The sequence below is a fragment of the Petromyzon marinus genome, chromosome 65 (genome assembly GCF_048934315.1).
Source record: "Petromyzon marinus isolate PM22_M1 ecotype Great Lakes invasive population chromosome 65, UKy_Petmar_22M1.pri1.0, whole genome shotgun sequence".
NCBI lineage: Eukaryota > Metazoa > Chordata > Hyperoartia > Petromyzontiformes > Petromyzontidae > Petromyzon > Petromyzon marinus.
In genome coordinates, this window is record NC_133731.1 from 3,052,289 (window position 1) to 3,076,876 (window position 24,588).

General features: G+C 47.8%; 1 protein-coding gene across 1 annotated transcript in view; it reads right to left on the bottom strand.

Moving 5' to 3' along the window:
• Positions 1 to 23,867, bottom strand: part of LOC116956421 (uncharacterized) — a 37,325-nt gene extending 13,458 nt beyond the window's left edge. The window contains exons 1-2 of the mRNA XM_076054244.1: positions 23,109 to 23,867; positions 3,497 to 4,052 (exon numbers count right to left, since the gene is read on the bottom strand). Of these exons, the coding sequence (XP_075910359.1) occupies positions 3,497 to 3,599 (103 nt within the window). The 5' untranslated portion in view covers positions 3,600 to 4,052; positions 23,109 to 23,867. The remainder of the gene's footprint in view (positions 1 to 3,496; positions 4,053 to 23,108) is intronic.
• Positions 23,868 to 24,588: the final 721 nt, after the last annotated feature.

Consider the following 24,588-nt stretch of genomic DNA (forward strand, 5'->3'; position numbering starts at 1 on the left):
GGACTCACCGATTATTGACCAGAGAGACTCACCGATTATTGACCAGAGAGACTCACCGATTATTGACCAGTAAGTCTCACCGATTATTGACCAGTGAGACTCACCGATTATTGACCAGTAAGACTCACCGATAACCGGGCCTCACCGATTATTAACCAGTGAGACTCACCGATTACTAACCAGAGAGACTCACCGATAACCGGGACTCACCGATTATTGACCAGTGAGACTCATCGATTATTGACCAGTAAGACTCACCGATAACCGGGACTCACCGATTATTAACCAGTGAGTCTCACTGATTATGGACCAGTGAGACTCACCAATTGTTGACCAGTGAGACTCACCGATTATTGACCAGGGAGACTCACCGATTATTGACCAGGGAGACTCACCGATTATTGACCAGTGAGACTCACCGATTATTGAGCAGTTAGACTCACCGATTATTGACCAGAGAGACTCACCGATTATTGACCAGAGAGACTCACCGATTATTGACCAGTGAGACTCACCGATTATTGACCAGGGAGACCCACCGATTATTGACCAGGGAGACTCACCGATTATTGACCAGGGAAACTCACCGATTATTAACCAGAGAGACTCACTGATAACCGGGACTCACCGATTATTAACCAGTGAGACTCACAGATTATTGACCAGTAAGACTCACCCATAACCGGGACTCACCGATTATTAACCAGTGAGACCCACCGATTATTTACCAGTAAGACTCACCGATAACCGGGACTCACCAATTATTAACCAGTGAGACTCACAGATTATTGACCAGAAAGACTCATAGATAACCGGGACTCACCGATTATTAACCAGTGAGACTCACCGATTATTGACCATAGAGACTCACCGATAACCGGGACTCACCGATTATTGACCAGAGAGACTCACCGATTATTGACCAGGGAGACTCACCGATTATTGACCAGTGAGACTCACCAATTATTGACCAGTGAGACTCACCGATTATTGACCAGTGAGACTCACTGATTATGGACCAGTGAGACTCACCGATTATTGACCAGTGAGACTCAGCGATAACCGGGACTCACCGATTATTGACCAGGGAGACTCACAGATTATTGACCAGTGAGACTCACCGATTATGAACCAGTGAGACTCACCGATTATGGACCAGGGAGACTCACCGATTATTGACCAGTGAGACTCACTGATTATTGACCAGTGAGACTCACCGATTATTGACCAGTGAGACTCACAGATTATTGACCAGGCAGACTCACCGATTATTGACCAGTGTGACTCACCGATTATGGACCAGGGAGACTCACCGATTATTGACCAGGGAGACTCACCGATTATTGACCAGGCAGACTCACCGATTATTGACCAGTGAGACTCACCGATTATGGACCAGGGAGACTCACCGATTATTGACCAGTGAGACTCACTGATTATTGACCAGTGAGACTCACCGATTATGGACCAGGGAGACTCACCGATTATTGACCAGGGAGACTCACCGATTATTGACCAGTGAGACTCACCGATTATGGACCAGTGAGACTCACTGATTATTGACCAGTGAGACTCACCGATTATGGACCAGGGAGACTCACCGATTATTGACCAGGGAGACTCACCGATTATTGACCAGTGAGACTCACCGATTATTGACCAGGGAGACTCACCGATTATTGACCAGTGAGACTCACTGATTATTGACCAGTGAGACTCACCGATTATGGACCAGGGAGACTCACCGATTATTGACCAGGGAGACTCACCGATTATTGACCAGGGAGACTCACCGATTATTGACCAGGGAGACTCACCGATTATGGACCAGGGAGACTCACCGATTATGGACCAGGGAGACTCACCGATAACCGGGACTCACCGATTATTAACCAGTGAGTCTCACCGATTATGGACCAGTGAGACTCACCAATTGTTGACCAGTGAGACTCACCGATTATTGACCAGGGAGACTCACCGATTATTGACCAGGGAGACTCACCGATTATTGACCAGTGAGACTCACCGATTATTGAGCAGTTAGACTCACCGATTATTGACCAGAGAGACTCACCGATTATTGACCAGAGAGACTCACCGATTATTGACCAGTGAGACTCACCGATTATTGACCAGGGAAACTCACCGATTATTAACCAGAGAGACTCACTGATAACCGGGACTCACCGATTATTAACCAGTGAGACTCACAGATTATTGACCAGTAAGACTCACCCATAACCGGGACTCACCGATTATTAACCAGTGAGACCCACCGATTATTGACCAGTAAGACTCACCGATAACCGGGACTCACCGATTATTAACCAGTGAGACTCACAGATTATTGACCAGAAAGACTCATAGATAACCGGGACTCACCGATTATTAACCAGTGAGACTCACCGATTATTGACCATAGAGACTCACCGATAACCGGGACTCACCGATTATTGACCAGAGAGACTCACCGATTATTGACCAGGGAGACTCACCGATTATTGACCAGTGAGACTCACCAATTATTGACCAGTGAGACTCACCGATTATTGACCAGTGAGACTCACTGATTATGGACCAGTGAGACTCACCGATTATTGACCAGTGAGACTCAGCGATAACCGGGACTCACCGATTATTGACCAGGGAGACTCACAGATTATTGACCAGTGAGACTCACCGATTATGAACCAGTGAGACTCACCGATTATGGACCAGGGAGACTCACCGATTATTGACCAGTGAGACTCACTGATTATTGACCAGTGAGACTCACCGATTATTGACCAGTGAGACTCACAGATTATTGACCAGGCAGACTCACCGATTATTGACCAGTGAGACTCACCGATTATGGACCAGGGAGACTCACCGATTATTGACCAGGGAGACTCACCGATTATTGACCAGGCAGACTCACCGATTATTGACCAGTGAGACTCACCGATTATGGACCAGGGAGACTCACCGATTATTGACCAGTGAGACTCACTGATTATTGACCAGTGAGACTCACCGATTATGGACCAGGGAGACTCACCGATTATTGACCAGGGAGACTCACCGATTATTGACCAGTGAGACTCACCGATTATGGACCAGGGAGACTCACCGATTATTGACCAGTGAGACTCACTGATTATTGACCAGTGAGACTCACCGATTATGGACCAGGGAGACTCACCGATTATTGACCAGGGAGACTCACCGATTATTGACCAGTGAGACTCACTGATTATTGACCAGGGAGACTCACCGATTATTGACCAGTGAGACTCACTGATTATTGACCAGTGAGACTCACCGATTATGGACCAGGGAGACTCACCGATTATTGACCAGGGAGACTCACCGATTATTGACCAGGGAGACTCACCGATTATTGACCAGGGAGACTCACCGATTATGGACCAGGGAGACTCACCGATTATTGACCAGGGAGACTCACCGATTATTGACCAGGGAGATCCCACCGAGGACGACCGAGGAAACTCACCGATGGCCTGAGCCAGCACGATGACCACCTCCTGGCAGGTGGTGGTGCCTCCCACCCCACACACCACGCGCTGCAGGCCGTCCACCCACACCTTGAGCTCCATGGCCGGATCCCCACCGGGGCACCCGCCGGTGGGAGCTGACGGTGGGAGCTGACGGTGTTCTCGTCGCTTGCCTCCTGCCACCGGCCCGGCGACGCCGAGGACGACGGCGTTGGTGACGGAACTGATGACGTTGGCGATGTTGTTAACGACGTTGACGACGTCGACGATGTCGATGTCGAAGCTGCAGCCACCCACGGCTCTGCCGACGAACCGGACGATGCTGCCGGTGCCGGTGGTGGTGGTGGCGCTGGTGGTGCCCGGTGGTGGTGGTGGTGGTGGCTCTAGTGCCCGGTGGTGGTGCCCGGTGGTGGTGGTGCCGGTGGCAGTGAGGAGGAGGTCACCTGACCACTCGGTGGACGGTGCACGCCGGACGCCGCTCCCCGCGCCTCACCCCCCGGCGCCGAACGCTCGTGGCTCCACCAGCGCCAACGCCGCCGCCGTCATCGCAGCCAGCTGCGGTGCCACCGTCATCATCATCGTCGTTAACATCGTCATCATCATCATTGTCATTAACATCGTCATCATCATCATTGTCGTTAACATCGTCATCATCATTGTCATTAACATCGTCATCACCATCGTCACCACCATCGTCATCACCGTCATCATCATCATCATCATCACCATCGTCGTCACCATCATCGTCATCGTCACGGTCATCACCAACCAACATCGTCACCATCATCATCATAGCCACCGTCATCGCCATCATCGTCGTCAACGCCGTCGTCATCATCACAACCCGTCATCGTCACGATCGTCACCGTCAATGCCACCGTCACCGCCATCATCACCACCATCACCACCATCGCCAGCATCTCGCGCGAGGTTCAATCTGGCGAGCGAAGCTTGCGGGCATCTCCACGGAGGATCCTACCGAGGGCGTTACTACTCCGCACGCCCGATAAGGATAAGTTCTACCCGTTCTGGCTATGAAACAGGAACTCGTGTCGAGACGTCTAGAACTCCAAACTGAAACCTCCTGCATTCACCACGCACAAGAGCACTTGTGGTGAACACTGCAAACGAACACCGCTCCTTCATCACGGGACCCCTCCGTCGCCAGGAACAAAAACATGACAACAGGTTTCATACCCTTAGTTTTTTCGGTAAAGTCACGTTGAAGAGAAACAACAAAATAACAAAATATATATAAAACAATAAAAAATTCTCACGACGTTTCGACCATAACTCAAACGGTCATCTGATGATGATGACGTTTCGACCATAACTCAAACGGTCATCTGATGATGATCATCAGATGACCGTTTGAGTTATGGTCGAAACGTCGTGAGAATTTTTTATTGTTTTATATATATTTTGTTATTTTGTTGTTTCTCTTCAACGTGACTTTACCGAAAAAACTAAGAATATGAATTACTGCAGTCACGAAAGCTTTAAATCAAAATTTAGGTTTCATACCGTGACCGCAAGGATTCGTCTTCTTCGGTTCTTACGGCAAAGTCACCACGTAGAATGAGAATCAAATAATAAAATAACGCGGTAAAATTCGCACGACGTTTCGGCCACGAACGTAAGCTTGCGTTCTTTATTTTTCTACGTGACTTTACTGAGTAGAACCAAAGAGTTTGGATCCTTGCAGTCACCAAAGCTTTAAATCGAGAAGAGGTTTTCCGCATTTTTTTTCTGGCAACGAAAACAGCTGCGTCAAGATGTTAAAACAACAAATTGAAAATTATATTGCGAGGAATCGTGTTGCTGCGTTAACCGCAATGATTGTGGTCAGAATGCAAACACTCTCTGTTTGCATTCTGAACAGAGATTGTTTGCATTCTGAACACAAGTATCTCTGCCCGTGTCTCTCTCTCCCACTGCCCGTGTCTCTCTCTCCCACTGCCCGTGTCTCTCTCTCTCTCGCTCTCTCTCTACCCGTGTCTCTCTCTCGCTCTCTCTCTCTACCCGTGTCTCTCTCTCCCTCTCTCTGCCCGTATCTTTCTCTCGACAGGAAGCTAAAACGAGCCTGAAGCAAAACCAGTGTCACCTTTTGCTCCTCTGTAAATCGTCCCACCCTGAGCAGGCAAAGTTCCCTTGACCCCAATTCCGAAGATTTGGCTCAACAACTCCCTCCATCCCCTCCTTCTACACCCCCTCCTCCTCCTCCACCCCCTCCACCCCCTCCTCCTCCACCCCCCTCCTCCTCCACCCCCTCCTCCACCCCCTCCTCCTCCTCCTCCACCCCCTCCTCCACCACCTCCTCCTCCACCTCCCTCCACCGCCTCCTCCTCCATCCCCTCCTCCTCCACCCCCTCCTCCTCCTCCACCCCCTCCACCCCCCTCCTCCTCCACCCCCTCCTCCTCCCCCTCCTCCTCCACCCCCCTCCTCCTCCACCCCCTCCTCCTCCACCCCCTCCTCCTCCACCCCCTCCTCCACCCCCTCCTCCTCCACCCCCTCCTCCTCCTCCACCCCCTCCTCCTCCACCCCCTCCTCCTCCACCCCCTCCTCCTCCACCCCTCCTCCTCCTCCACCCCCTCCTCCTCCACCCCCTCCTCCTCCACCCCCTCCTCCTCCACCCCCTCCTCCACCCCCTCCTCCTCCACCCCCTCCTCCTCCTCCACCCCCTCCTCCACCCCCTCCTCCTCCACCCCCTCCTCCTCCACCCCCTCCTCCTCCACCCCCTCCTCCACCCCCTCCTCCTCCACCCCCTCCTCCACCCCCTCCTCCTCCACCCCCTCCTCCTCCACCCCCTCCTCCACCCCCTCCTCCTCCACCCCCTCCTCCTCCTCCTCCTCCTCCACCCCCTCCTCCTCCTCCACCCCCTCCTCCTCCTCCACCCCCTCCTCCACCTCCTCCTCCGAGGGGCTGTGGCTCCCTGCCTCTCTCCGTGCGTACTGTGCACCCCCCCACCTCACCCCCCCACCTCACCCCCCCCCCATCCCCCATCCCCCCTCACCCCACAGCGTCTAAGAGGCTTAAGGAAGCGGCGGTGGCGGGGGGTGGCGGGGGGTGGGGTGGGGGGGGCACCTCCGGCTTAGCATCTCGAGAGATTAAATGACGGGAAGCACGAAGTGCCCCAGGTCGACGTGGCCCTCAAAGGCTTGGGACACATCCCTGCAGACGGTGCTGGATCTGAAATCGCTGCCGTCCTCGGAAAACGCCAGGAAACCACCCACCAGCAACGTCGGCAAGCGACGAGCGTGTTTAACTCTCTCGATTTAAAAAAAAAAAAGAGTTGACATTGTCATCCTCTCTCTCAGCCGACAAGGGCAATGCCACTGTCATCACGGATAAAACCACTTGCGACAACAAAATTCAGGACCTTCTTAATGATGGCGGCTATGCCAAAATCAACGGAGATCCCACCAACCGCCTAGCCACTGAAACCAACAATATCATCGCTAAATGGAATTCTCCAATCGATCAGACCAAGCAGAGCTCCCTGAAACCTTCGGCCGCTAGACCACCCAGATTTTATGGCCTTCTACAGGTCCACGAAGGTGGTACCCCGCTCCGTCCAATCGTCTCCACCATTAACTCGCCCACCTACAAACTGGACAGATTTCTTTCTGAGACTCCGCTTCCTTTCACTGGCAAGTCCACCTCAGCTGTACTTACCTCAGCTCACTTGGTTTCTCTAATCAAGGACACCCCACTGTCTCCAGATGATTTGCTTGTCAGTTTCGATGTAGGCTCTCTGTTCACCAATGTACCTGTACTTGACACCACTGCAATCATTGAAGACTTGGTCCAACAAGGACTGAATCCAGATGTGCCATCTTTGGTAAGGCACTGCCTTACCGACACATACTTCACCTGGAATGGCACATTCTACAAACAAAATGAGGGTACCCCAATGGGTTCTCCCTTATCGCCAGTGGTAGTGGATGTTTTTACGTGGAAATTTGAGACAGATGCCATCCAGACATCCACCCTACGTCCTTCCTTGTGGAAGAGATACGTGGATGACACGTTCGTCATCTGGCCACATGGCCTGCCACCACTGAAACAATTTCTCAACCACATCAATTCCATACACCCGTCTATCAAATTCACCATGGAAGTGGAAAAGGATGGCAAGCTGATATCCCTGGATGTTTTGATCGAGAAGAGACCTGATGGCTCGTTGGGACACTCGGTCTACAGGAAAGCCACCCACACGGATGCCTATCGAAAGCCTGACTCCCACCACCATCCAGCCCAGAAGAACTCCCTCATCAAAACACTACACCATAGGGCCCGTAGCATCTCCTACCAGCACCACCTAGCCAGTGAGTTGGAGCACGTACACCAAGCCCTCAGGATGAACGGATGCTCGGACCGTACAATCCGCAAAGCTGCCTCCCCCAGCCATGGGGAGACATCCATCTGAGGATCCAACCAAAACCATCACTTTACCATACAGAGCAGGGGTTACCAAAAAGATTTCCAAAATCTTAAACAAACACAAGATCCAGGTTCGTTTCAACACGGTACAAAAATCCGTGATTTAATCCCATCTGTAAAGGATGTGATTCCTGACATGCAATACCCTGGTGTCTACAAACTGAGTTGTGGTTGCAGCAGCAGCAGTTACATTGGGGAAACAAAACGACATGTCTCGGACCGCGTTCGTGAACACAAGGCGGATCTGAAACACGGTAGGACCAATACCTCTGCCGTTGCCGATCATTGTTTTAACGCTGTGGGCTCACACGAAATTGATTTTTCCAAGACGGAGGTACTCTGCAAACCTACCGGCTACCTTCAGAGATTTGTTCATGAAGCCATCCAGATATATAAACACAGAGACAACTTCAACCGAGTTGATGGGTACAAACTGAGCACTCATTGGAAGGATGTTATTAACCAGGTAAAGTCTTAACTGACTGTGATGTTTCCATCCTACCTGCCTATGTCAGCTGTTATTTCCGACTCTCTGTCTCTCTCTCTCTATGCCTCTCTCTTAGATCGCTCATGCTCACACGTCCTTTGGATTACACTCTCATACTCACATGTCACTAGGATTACACTCTCATACTCACATGTCACTAGGATTACACTCTCATACTCACATGTCACTAGGATTACACTCTCATACTCACATGTCACTAGGATTACACTCTCATACATGTCACTAGGATTACACTCTCATACTTACATGTCACTAGGATTACACTCTCATGCTCACATGTCACTAGGATTACACTCTCATACTCACATGTCCTTTGGATTACACTCTCATACTCACATGTCACTAGGATTACACTCTCATACTCACATGTCACTAGGATTACACTCTCATGCTCACATGTCATTTGGATTACACTCTCATGCTCACATGTCACTAGGATTACACTCTCATACTCACATGTCACTAGGATTACACTCTCATACTCACATGTCACTAGGATTACACTCTCATGCTCACATGTCACTAGGATTACACTCTCATGCTCACATGTCCTTTGGATTACACTCTCACACTCACATGTCACTAGGATTACACTCCCATACTCACATGTCACTAGGATTACATTCTCATGCTCACATGTCACTAGGATTACACTCTCATACTCACATGTCACTAGGATTACACTCTCATGCTCGCATGTCACTAGGATTACACTCTCATGCTCACATGTCACTTGGATTACACTCTCATACTCACATGTCACTAGGATTACACTCTCATACTCACATGTCACTAGGATTACACTCTCATACTCACATGTCACTAGGATTACACTCTCATGCTCACATGTCACTAGGATTACACTCTCATACTCACGTCACTAGGATTACACTCTCATACTCACATGTCACTAGGATTACACTCTCATACTCACATGTCACTAGGATTACACTCTCATGCTCACATGTCACTAGGATTACACTCTCATGCTCACATGTCACTAGGATTACACTCTCATACTCACATGTCACTAGGATTACACTCTCATACTCACATGTCACTAGGATTACACTCTCATACTCACATGTCACTAGGATTACACTCTCATACTCACATGTCACTAGGATCACACTCTCATGCTCACATGCCCTTTGGATTACACTCTCATGTTCACATGTCACTAGGATTACACTCTCATGTTCACATGTCACTAGGATTACACTCTCATACTCACATGTCACTAGGATTACACTCTCATGCACACATGTCACTAGGATTACACTCCCATGCTCACATGTCACTAGGATTACACTCTCATGTTCACATGTCACTAGGATTACACTCTCATACTCACGTCCTCTGGATTACACTCTCATGCTCACATGTCACTAGGATTACACTCTCATGTTCACATGTCACTAGGATTACATTCTCATGTTCACATGTCACTAGGATTACACTCTCATACTCACGTCCTCTGGATTACACTCTCATACTCACATGTCACTAGGATTACACTCTCATACTCACATGTCACTAGGATTACACTCTCATACTCACATGTCACTAGGATTACACTCTCATACTCACATGTCACTAGGATTACACTCTCATACTCACATGTCACTAGGATTACACTCTCATACTCACATGTCACTAGGATTACACTCTCATGCTCTGTAACACTGCTGCTGTGTCACTCTGTGTCACTGCTGATGTGTCACTCTGTGTCACTGTTGTTGTGTCACTCTGTATCACTGTTGATGTGTCACTCTGTACCACTGCTGCTGTGTCACTCTGTATCACTGTTGATGTGTCACTCTGTACCACTGCTGATGTGTCACTCTGTGTCACTGTTGATGTGTCACTCTGTGTCATTGTTGATGTGTCACTATGTGTCACTGCTGATGTGTCACTCTGTATCACTGTTGATGTGTCACTCTGTATCACTGTTGATGTGTCACTCTGTATCACTGTTGATGTGTCACTCTGTGTCACTGATGATGTGTCACTCTGTGTCACTGTTGATGTGTCACTCTGTGTCACTGTTGATGTGTCACTCTGTGTCACTGCTGATGTGTCACTCTGTGTCACTGCTGATGTGTCACTCTGTGTCATTGTTGATGTGTCACTCTGTGTCACTGTTGATGTGTCACTCTGTATCACTGCTGATGTGTCACTCTGTGTCACTGCTGATGTGTCACTCTGTGTCATTGTTGATGTGTCACTCTGTGTCACTGTTGATGTGTCACTCTGTATCACTGCTGATGTGTCACTCTGTGTCACTGCTAATGTGTCACTCTGTACCACTGTTGATGTGTCACTCTGTATCACTGATGATGTGTCACTCTGTATCACTGTTGATGTGTCACTCTGTATCACTGTTGATGTGTCACTCTGTGTCACTGCTGATGTGTCACTCTGTATCACTGTTGATGTGTCACTCTGTGTCACTGTTGATGTGTCACTCTGTGTCACTGCTGATGTGTCACTCTGTGTCACTGATGATGTGTCACTCTGTATCACTGTTGATGTGTCACTCTGTGTCACTGTTGATGTGTCACTCTGTATCACTGCTGATGTGTCACTCTGTGTCACTGTTGATGTGTCACTCTGTGTCACTGATGATGTGTCACTCTGTGTCACTGTTGATGTGTCACTTTGTACCACTGTTGATGTGTCACTCTGTGTCACTGTTGATGTGTCACTCTGTATCACTGTTGATGTTTCACTCTGTGTCACTGCTGATGTGTCACTCTGTGTCACTGTTGATGTGTCACTCTGTATCACTGTTGATGTGTCACTCTGTATCACTGTTGATGTGTCACTCTGTGTAACTGTTGATGTGTCACTCTGTATCACTGCTGTGTCACTCTGTCACTGCTGATGTGTCACTCTGTGTCACTGTTGATGTGTCACTCTGTGTCACTGTTGATGTGTCACTTTGTGTCACTGCTGATGTGTCACTCTGTATCACTGTTGATGTGTCACTCTGTGTCACTGATGATGTGTCACTCTGTATCACTGCTGATGTGTCATTCTTTATCACTGATGTGTCACTCTGTATCACTGATGATGTGTCACTCTGTATCACTGTTGATGTGTCACTCTGTGTCACTGCTGATGTGTCACTCTGTACCACTGTTGATGTGTCACTCTGTACCACTGCTGATGTGTCACTGTATCACTGTTGATGTGTCACTCTGTATCACTGCTGATGAGTCACTCTGTGTCACTGTTGATGTGTCACTCTGTATCACTGTTGATGTGTCACTCTGTGTCACTGTTGATGTGTCACTCTGTATCACTGTTGATGTGTCACTCTGTATCACTGTTGATGTGTCACTCTGTATCACTGCTAATGTGTCACTGTATCACTGTTGATGTGTCACTCTGTATCACTGCTGATGTGTCACTCTGTGTCACTGTTGATGTGTCACTCTGTATCACTGTTGATGTGTCACTCTGTATCACTGTTGATGTGTCACTCTGTATCACTGCTGATGTGTCACTCTGTACCACTGTTGATGTGTCACTCTGTGTCACTGTTGATGTGTCACTCTGTGTCACTGTTGATATGTCACTTTGTGTCACTGCTGATGTGTCACTCTGTATCACTGTTGATGTGTCACTCTGTGTCACTGATGATGTGTCACTCTGTATCACTGCTGATGTGTCACTCTGTATCACTGATGTGTCACTCTGTATCACTGATGATGTGTCACTCTGTATCACTGTTGATGTGTCACTCTGTGTCACTGCTGATGTGTCACTCTGTACCACTGTTGATGTGTCACTCTGTACCACTGCTGATGTGTCACTCTGTATCACTGTTGATGTGTCACTCTGTATCACTGCTGATGAGTCACTCTGTATCACTGCTGATGAGTCACTCTGTGTCACTGTTGATGTGTCACTCTGTATCACTGTTGATGTGTCACTCTGTGTCACTGTTGATGTGTCACTCTGTATCACTGCTGATGTGTCACTGTATCACTGTTGATGTGTCACTCTGTATCACTGCTGATGTGTCACTCTGTGTCACTGTTGATGTGTCACTCTGTGTCACTGTTGATGTGTCACTCTGTATCACTGTTGATGTGTCACTCTGTATCACTGTTGATGTGTCACTCTGTGTCACTGCTGATGTGTCACTCTGTATCACTGTTGATGTGTCACTCTGTATCACTGCTGATGTGTCACTCTGTATCACTGTTGATGTGTCACTCTGTGTCACTGTTGATGTGTCACTCTGTGTCACTGTTGATGTGTCACTCTGTGTCACTGTTGATGTGTCACTCTGTACCACTGCTGATATGTCACTCTGTATCACTGTTGATGTGTCACTCTGTGTCACTGTTGATGTGTCACTCTGTGTCACTGTTGATGTGTCACTCTGTACCACTGCTGATGTGTCACTCTGTATCACTGCTGATGTGTCACTCTGTACCACTGTTGATGTGTCACTCTGTATCACTGTTGATGTGTCACTTTGTGTCACTGCTGATGTGTCACTCTGTATCACTGTTGATTTGTCACTGTGTCACTGATGATATGTCACTCTGTGTCACTGTTGATGTGTCACTGTGTCACTGCTGATGTGTCACTCTGTACCACTGTTGATGTGTCACTCTGTATCACTGCTGATGTGTCACTCTGTATCACTGCTGATGTGTCACTCTGTGTCACTGTTGATGTGTCACTCTGTGTCAATGTTGATGTGTCACTCTGTGTCACTGTTGATGTGTCACTCTTTATCACTGTTGATGTGTCACTCTGTATCACTGCTGATGTGTCACTCTGTATCACTGCTGATGTGTCACTCTGTGTCACTGTTGATGTGTCACTCTGTGTCACTGCTGATGTGTCACTCTGTAACACTGCTGTGTCAATCTGTATCACTGTTGATGTGTCACTCTGTACCACTGTTGATGTGTCACTCTGTGTCACTGTTGATGTGTCACTCTGTGTCACTGCTGATGTGTCACTCTGTACCACTGTTGATGTGTCACTCTGTGTCACTGCTGATGTGTCACTCTGTACCACTGTTGATGTGTCACTCTGTATCACTGTTGATGTGTCACTCTGTATCACTGTTGATGTGTCACTCTGTGTCACAGTTGATGTGTCACTCTATCACTGCTGATGTGTCACTCTGTATCACTGCTGATGTGTCACTCTGTGTCACTGTTGATGTGTCACTCTGTATCACTATTGATGTGTCACTCTGTGTCACTGTTGATGTGTCACTCTGTACCACTGCTGATGTGTCACTCTGTATCACTGTTGATGTGTCACTCTGTGTCACTGTTGATGTGTCACTCTGTACCACTGTTGATGTGTCACTCTGTATCACTGTTGATGTGTCACTCTGTGTCACTGTTGATGTGTTACTCTGTGTCACTGTTGATGTGTCACTCTGTGTCACTGTTGATGTGTCACTCTGTGTCACTGTTAATGTGTCACTCTGTGTCACTGATGATGCGTCACTCTGTATCACTGATGATGTGTCACTCTGTACCACTGTTGATGTGTCACTCTGTGTCACTGCTGATGTGTCACTCTGTACCACTGTTGATGTGTCACTCTGTATCACTGTTGATGTGTCACTCTGTATCACTGTTGATGTGTCACTCTGTATCACTGTTGATGTGTCACTCTGTGTCACTGTTGATGTGTCACTCTATCACTGCTGATGTGTCACTCTGTATCACTGCTGATGTGTCACTCTGTGTCACTGTTGATGTGTCACTCTGTATCACTATTGATGTGTCACTCTGTGTCACTGTTGATGTGTCACTCTGTACCACTGCTGATGTGTCACTCTGTATCACTGTTGATGTGTCACTCTGTGTCACTGTTGATGTGTCACTCTATCACTGCTGATGTGTCACTCTGTATCACTGTTGATGTGTCACTCTGTGTCACTGTTGATGTGTCACTCTGTACCACTGTTGATGTGTCACTCTGTATCACTGTTGATGTGTCACCCTGTGTCACTGCTGATGTGTCACTCTGTACCACTGCTGATGTGTCACTCTGTGTCACTGTTGATGTGTCACTCTGTGTCACTGTTGATGTGTCACTCTGTACCACTGTTGATGTGTCACTCTGTATCACTGTTGATGTGTCACTCTGTGTCACTGTTGATGTGTCACTCTTGATGTGTCACTCTGTGTCACTGATGATGTGTCACTCTGTATCACTGCTGATGTGTCACTCTTTATCACTGATGTGTCACTCTGTATCACTGATGATGTGTCACTCTGTATCACTGTTGATGTGTCACTCTGTGTCACTGCTGATGTGTCACTCTGTACCACTGTTGATGTGTCACTCTGTACCACTGCTGATGTGTCACTGTATCACTGTTGATGTGTCACTCTGTATCACTGCTGATGAGTCACTCTGTGTCACTGTTGATGTGTCACTCTGTATCACTGTTGATGTGTCACTCTGTGTCACTGTTGATGTGTCACTCTGTATCACTGTTGATGTGTCACTCTGTATCACTGTTGATGTGTCACTCTGTATCACTGCTAATGTGTCACTGTATCACTGTTGATGTGTCACTCTGTATCACTGCTGATGTGTCACTCTGTGTCACTGTTGATGTGTCACTCTGTATCACTGTTGATGTGTCACTCTGTATCACTGTTGATGTGTCACTCTGTATCACTGCTGATGTGTCACTCTGTACCACTGTTGATGTGTCACTCTGTGTCACTGTTGATGTGTCACTCTGTGTCACTGTTGATATGTCACTTTGTGTCACTGCTGATGTGTCACTCTGTATCACTGTTAATGTGTCACTCTGTGTCACTGATGATGTGTCACTCTGTATCACTGCTGATGTGTCACTCTGTATCACTGATGTGTCACTCTGTATCACTGATGATGTGTCACTCTGTATCACTGTTGATGTGTCACTCTGTGTCACTGCTGATGTGTCACTCTGTACCACTGTTGATGTGTCACTCTGTACCACTGCTGATGTGTCACTCTGTATCACTGTTGATGTGTCACTCTGTATCACTGCTGATGAGTCACTCTGTGTCACTGTTGATGTGTCACTCTGTATCACTGTTGATGTGTCACTCTGTGTCACTGTTGATGTGTCACTCTGTATCACTGCTGATGTGTCACTGTATCACTGTTGATGTGTCACTCTGTATCACTGCTGATGTGTCACTCTGTGTCACTGTTGATGTGTCACTCTGTGTCACTGTTGATGTGTCACTCTGTATCACTGTTGATGTGTCACTCTGTATCACTGTTGATGTGTCACTCTGTGTCACTGCTGATGTGTCACTCTGTATCACTGTTGATGTGTCACTCTGTATCACTGCTGATGTGTCACTCTGTATCACTGTTGATGTGTCACTCTGTGTCACTGTTGATGTGTCACTCTGTGTCACTGTTGATGTGTCACTCTGTGTCACTGTTGATGTGTCACTCTGTACCACTGCTGATGTGTCACTCTGTATCACTGTTGATGTGTCACTCTGTGTCACTGTTGATGTGTCACTCTGTGTCACTGTTGATGTGTCACTCTGTACCACTGCTGATGTGTCACTCTGTATCACTGCTGATGTGTCACTCTGTACCACTGTTGATGTGTCACTCTGTATCACTGTTGATGTGTCACTTTGTGTCACTGCTGATGTGTCACTCTGTATCACTGTTGATTTGTCACTGTGTCACTGATGATATGTCACTCTGTGTCACTGTTGATGTGTCACTGTGTCACTGCTGATGTGTCACTCTGTACCACTGTTGATGTGTCACTCTGTATCACTGCTGATGTGTCACTCTGTATCACTGCTGATGTGTCACTCTGTGTCACTGTTGATGTGTCACTCTGTGTCACTGTTGATGTGTCACTCTGTGTCACTGTTGATGTGTCACTCTGTATCACTGTTGATGTGTCACTCTGTATCACTGCTGATGTGTCACTCTGTATCACTGCTGATGTGTCACTCTGTGTCACTGTTGATGTGTCACTCTGTGTCACTGCTGATGTGTCACTCTGTAACACTGCTGTGTCAATCTGTATCACTGTTGATGTGTCACTCTGTACCACTGTTGATGTGTCACTCTGTGTCACTGTTGATGTGTCACTCTGTGTCACTGCTGATGTGTCACTCTGTACCACTGTTGATGTGTCACTCTGTGTCACTGCTGATGTGTCACTCTGTACCACTGTTGATGTGTCACTCTGTATCACTGTTGATGTGTCACTCTGTATCACTGTTGATGTGTCACTCTGTATCACTGTTGATGTGTCACTCTGTGTCACAGTTGATGTGTCACTCTATCACTGCTGATGTGTCACTCTGTATCACTGCTGATGTGTCACTCTGTGTCACTGTTGATGTGTCACTCTGTATCACTATTGATGTGTCACTCTGTGTCACTGTTGATGTGTCACTCTGTACCACTGCTGATGTGTCACTCTGTATCACTGTTGATGTGTCACTCTGTGTCACTGTTGATGTGTCACTCTATCACTGCTGATGTGTCACTCTGTATACTGTTGATGTGTCACTCTGTACCACTGTTGATGTGTCACTCTATATCACTGTTGATGTGTCACTCTGTGTCACTGCTGATGTGTCACTCTGTACCACTGCTGATGTGTCACTCTGTGTCACTGTTGATGTGTCACTCTGTGTCACTGTTGATGTGTCACTCTGTACCACTGTTGATGTGTCACTCTGTATCACTGTTGATGTGTCACTCTGTGTCACTGTTGATGTGTTACTCTGTGTCACTGTTGATGTGTCACTCTGTGTCACTGTTGATGTGTCACTCTGTGTCACTGTTAATGTGTCACTCTGTGTCACTGATGATGCGTCACTCTGTACCACTGTTGATGTGTCACTCTGTATCACTGTTGATGTGTCACTCTGTATCACTGTTGATGTGTCACTCTGTATCACTGTTGATGTGTCACTCTGTGTCACTGTTGATGTGTCACTCTATCACTGCTGATGTGTCACTCTGTATCACTGCTGATGTGTCACTCTGTGTCACTGTTGATGTGTCACTCTGTGTCACTGTTGATGTGTCACTCTGTATCACTATTGATGTGTCACTCTGTGTCACTGTTGATGTGTCACTCTGTACCACTGCTGATGTGTCACTCTGTATCACTGTTGATGTGTCACTCTGTGTCACTGTTGATGTGTCACTCTATCACTGCTGATGTGTCACTCTGTATCACTGTTGATGTGTCACTCTGTGTCACTGTTGATGTGTCACTCTGTACCACTGTTGATGTGTCACTCTGTATCACTGTTGATGTGTCACTCTGTGTCACTGCTGATGTGTCACTCTGTACCACTGCTGATGTGTCACTCTGTGTCACTGTTGATGTGTCACTCTGTGTCACTGTTGATGTGTCACTCTGTACCACTGTTGATGTGTCACTCTGTATCACTGTTGATGTGTCACTCTGTGTCACTGTTGATGTGTCACTCTTGATGTGTCACTCTGTGTCACTGTTGATGTGTCACTCTGTGTCACTGTTAATGTGTCACTCTGTGTCACTGTTGATGTGTCACTCTGTGTCACTGATGATGTGTCACTCTGTGTCACTGCTGATGTGTCACTCTGTGTCACTGTTGATGTGTCACTCTGTGTCACTGCTGATGTGTCACTCTGTGTCACTGTTGATGTGTCACCCTGTGTCACTGTTGATGTGTCACTCTGTGTCATTGTTGATGTGTCACTCTGTGTCACTGTTGATGTGTCACTCTGTACCACTGCTGATGTGTCACTCTGTGTCACTGTTGATGTGTCACTCTGTATCACTGCTGATGTGTCACTCTGTGTCACTGTTTATGTGTCACTCTGTGTCACTGTTGATGTGTCACTCTGTATCACTGCTGATGTGTCACTCTGTGTCACTGTTTATGTGTCACTCTGTATCACTGCTGATGTGTCACTCTGTGTCACTGTTGATGTGTCACTCTGTATCACTGTTGATGTGTCACTCTGTGTCACTGCTGATGTGTCACTCTGTATCACTGTTGATGTGTCACTCTGTACCACTGCTGATGTGTCACTCTGTGTCACTGTTGATGTGTCACTCTGTATCACTGTTGATGTGTCACTCTGTTTCACTGTTGATGTGTCACTCTGTGTCACTGCTGCTGTGTCACTCTGTGTCACTGTTGATGTGTCACTCTGTATCACTGTTGATGTGTCACTCTGTATCACTGTTGATGTGTCACTCTGTGTCACTGTTGATGTGTCACTTTGTGTCACTGCTGATGTGTCACTCTGTGTCACTGCTGATGTGTCACTCTGTGTCACTGCTGATGTGTCACTCTGTATCACTGTTGATGTGTCACTCTGTATCACTGTTGATGTGTCACTCTGTGTCACTGTTGATGTGTCACTTTGTGTCACTGCTGATGTGTCACTCTGTGTCACTGCTGATGTGTCACTCTGCATCACTGCTGATGTGTCACTTTGTGTCACTGTTGATGTGTCACTGTGTGTCACTGTTGATGTGTCACTCTGTACCACTGTTGATGTGTCACTCTGTGTCACTGTTGATGTGTCACTCTGTGTCACTGTTGATGTGTCACTTTGTGTCACTGATGATGCGTCACTCTGTGTCACTGTTGATGTGTCACTCCGTGTCACTGTTGATGTGTCACTCTGTGTCACTGATGATGTGTCACTCTGTATCACTGTTGATGTCACTCTGTGTCACTGTTGATGTGTCACTCTGTGTCACTGCTGCTGTGTCATTCTGTGTCACTGCTGCTGTGTCACTCTGTGTCACTGTTGATGTGTCACTCTGTATCACTGCTGCTGTGTCATTCTGTGTCACTGCTGCTGTGTCACTCTGTACCACTGATGATGTGTCACTCTGTATCACTGCTGCTGTGTCTGTGTCTCTCAGCCAGCAGTGGATCAACGCTGATCTTGTCTCGCCATGAAGTTGTCAATGTGTCCTCATCTGGTCCATGTACCAGTCTGTCTGTCTGTGCCTTCCCTCCTCCTCCTCGTCGTCCTTATGCACCTCCAGTCTGTCGACAACAGCTGACATTTGACTTTCAACCCTTCCATCTGTCTGCCTATCTAAACATCACAACACTTCACACAGACACACACAGACACGCACACACACAGATACACACACAGACACACACACACAAAGACACACACAGACACACACACAAACACACACACAGACAGACACACACATATACACACACACAGACACACACACACAGACACACAAAGACAGACACACAAAGACCCACAACATACACAACACACACACAACACACACACAACACACATCACAACACACACAACACATCACACACACAACATACACACAACATACACACAGCACAGACACAACATACACAACACACACAAAACACACACACAAACACAACATATACACACACACACAACACCACAACACAACACACCCCACAAACACAAGACAATAACGCAACAACACACAACCACACACAACAACAACACGTACAGCACACCCGCAACGCAATAACAACCCCACACATATAACACACCACAGTGCAACCCACACACTACACAACAACACACCCCACACACTACACAACAACACACCCCACACACAACACAACACACAACGCAACAACCCACACAATACCACAACAAACAACACACACAACACCACCACGCACAATACCACACCACAAAACACAACGCAACAACCCACACACAACACCACAACACACAACACCACAACAACACACAAAACACCACAACACAACGCAACAACACACAACACATCCAACACAACACCACAACACACACAACAACACACCACACTACGCAACAACCCACACACCACAACTCCACAACAACAAACCAGACAACAACACACCACACAACACCACAACAACACACCACACACAAAACACCACAACAAAACACCCCACACAAAACACCACAACACACAACACTCCAACACAACACCACAACAACACCACACAACACCACAACAACAACACCACACAACATCCCAACGCAACACACAACACCACAACAACACACACAACACAACACACACAACACATCCAACACACAACACATCACATAACGCAACAACCCACACACAACACCACAACACACAACACACAACAACACCAACACACAACACCACAACACCATAACACCAACACACAACACCACAACACCACAAGACCACCACAACACAACACCACTACAACATCAACACAACACCACCACAACACAACACCACCACAACACCACCACAACACAACACCAACACAACACCAGACAACAACAACACCACCACAACACCACACAACACCACCACAATACCACCACAACACCACACAACACCACCACAACACAACACCACAACAACAACACCACACACAACACCACACAACACAACACCACAACACAACAACACAACACAACACCACACCACCACAACACAACACCACACAACACCACCACAACACAACACCACACCACCACAACACCACCACAACACCACACAACACCACCACAACACCACACAACACCACCACAACACCACCACAACACAACACCACCACAACACCACACAACACCACCACAACACCACACAACACCACCACAACACCACACAACACCACCACAACACCACACAACACCACTACAACACCAGACAACACAACATCACAACACAACACCACACAACACAACACCACACAAGACCACAACACCACCACAACACAACACCACCACAACACCACCACAACACAACACCACCACAACACAACACCACCACATACCAACACAACACCACAACAACACCACACAACACCACACACCACACCACCACAACACAACACCACAACAACAACACCACCACAACACAACACACAACACCACAACACTATACCACAACACCAACACACAACACCACAACACCATAACACCAACACAAAACGACGACAACACCACAACACCACCACAACACAACACCACCACAACACCACCACAACACAACACCACACCACCACAACACCACCACAACACCACCACAACATCAGACAACAACAACACCACCACAACACCACACAACACCACCACAACACAACACCACAACAACAACACCACACACAACACCACACAACACACCACCACAACACAACACCACACAACACCACCACAACACAACACCACCACAACACCACCACAACACCACCACAACACCACACAACACCACCACAACACCACACAACACTACCACAACACCACCACAACACAACACAACACCACCACAACACCACCACAACACCACACAACACCACAACACAACACCACAACACACAACACCACACCACCACAACACAATACCACAACACCACACAATACCACCACAACACCGCATAACACCACCACAACACAACACCATACAACACCACCACAACACCACCACAACACCACACAACACCACACAACACCACCACAACACAACACCACAACACACAACACCACCACAACACAACACCACCACAACACAACACCACCACAACACAATATAACAACACACAACACCACAACCCACACAACACCACAACAACACCACACACAACACCACAACAACAACACCACAACACTACAACCCACACAACACCACCACATCACAACACCACCACCCACACACAACACAACACCATAACCCACACCCCACACACAACACCACAACACACAACACCACAACACACACACAACCCACACCACACCACAACCCACACACAACACAACACACAACACCACAACACACAACACAACACCACACACAACACCACCACACACAACAACAACACCACAACAATAACAACACCACGACCCACACACAACACCCCACACAACACAACACACAACACCACAACAACAACCCACACACAACAACAACACCACACCCCACACAACACCACAACAACACCACACAACACCACAACACTACAACAACACACAACACCACACAACACACAACACCACACAACACCACAACCCACACACAACACAACACCACAACCCACACACAACACAACACCACAACCCACACACAACCCACACACAACACAACCCACACAACACCACAGCACACAACACAACACCACACACAACACCACAACAACACCACACCCCACACAACACCACACCCCACACACAACACACAACACCACCACAACAACACCACACACAACACAACACACAACGCCACACAACACCACAACACAACACTACCACAACACAACACCACCACACAACACCACAACACAACAACACACCCCACACACAACACCACACACACAACACCATAACAACACCACCACAACACAACATCACACCCCACACACAACACAACACCACAAACCCACAACACCACCACAACACAACACCACAACACACGCACAACACAACACCACCACAACACCACACACAACACCACACACCACACAACAACACAGCAACAACACCCCACACACCACAACAACACCCCACAACAACAACACCCCACACATCACAACACCACACACCACACAACAACACAACACCACAACACCCCACACAACAACACACCACCACAACAACAACACCACAACACCAACAACCTTACCCGATGTTGCTCCTGCAGCTCAAGGAGGATCAAGGGCCCCCTTCCCCCCCAGAGTTGATCACAGCGGCCGGTGACGGCAAATCTCGACTCTTCGATTTGAGATCAATAACCTCAGCGCCGCCCTTAGACAACGATTCCTGAGATTTGGGGTCATTTGTTTAACTCACGAAATCTCAACGAGGCCACACCATCATCATCGTCACCATCATCATCGTTATCACCATCACACCATCATCGTCACCATCATCACCATCACACCATCACCATCATCATCATCGTCACCATCATCATCACACTATCATCGTTATCACCATCACACCATCATCACCATCACACCATCATCATCACACCATCATCATCGTCATCACCATCACACCATCATCATCGTCGTCACCATCATCGTCACCATCATCATCGTTATCATCATCACACCACCATCACCATCACACCATCATCATCAGCCACATCATCATCACACCATCATCATCGTCATCACCATCACACCATCATCGTCACCATCATCACCATCACACCATCATCATCATCAGCCACATCATCATCGCAACACCACCACTCTCCCCTCCACTCTCTCCTCTCTCTCCACTCTCTTTCCACTCTCCTCACTCCCCTCTACTCTCTCTCCCCTCTCTCTCTCCACTCTCTCCCCTCTCTCTCTCTCCACTCTCCCCTCTCTCCACTCACTCCCCTCCACTCCTCTATCTGAACTCTATCTCCACTCTCCCCTCTCTCTCTCTCCACTCTCTCTCCTCACTCTCCCCCTCCTCTATCTCCACTCTCTCTCCCCTCTCTCTCTCCACTCTCCCCTCTCTCCTCACTCCCCTCCACTCCTCTATCTCCACTCTCTCTCTCTCTCTCCCCTCTCTCCACTCTCTCTCCCCCTCCTCTCCCCATCCCCAGCTGAGCACTTCCACAAATTCCCGGCGCCTGTTGCCAGAGATGAGGGCACAGAAACCTCTGGGCGAGAGGAACAATCTGGAGATTTTATTATTCTGGCTTTTATTTATCTCCCTCTCTCTGACTATCTCCTTCTATCTCTCACTCTCTCTATCTCTCACTATCTCCCTCTATCTCTCTCTATCTCCCTGTATCTCTATATCTCCCTATATCTCTCTATCTCTCCCTATCTCCCTGTATATATCTATCTCCCTATATCTCTCTATCTCTCCCTATCTCCCGGTATCTCTCTATCTCCCTCTATCTCTCTCTATCTCTCTATCATCTCTATATCTCTCTATCTCCCTCTATCTCTCTCACTATCTCCCTCTATCTCTCTCTATCTCTCTATCATCTCTCTATCTCCCTCTATCTCTTTCTATCTCTCTCTATCTCCCTCTATCTCTCTATCTCTCTATCTCTCTCTATCTCTCCCTATCTCCCGGTATCTCTCTATCTCCCTCTATCTCTCTCTATCTCTCTATCATCTCTCGATCTCTCTCTATCTCCCTCTATCTCTCTCTAT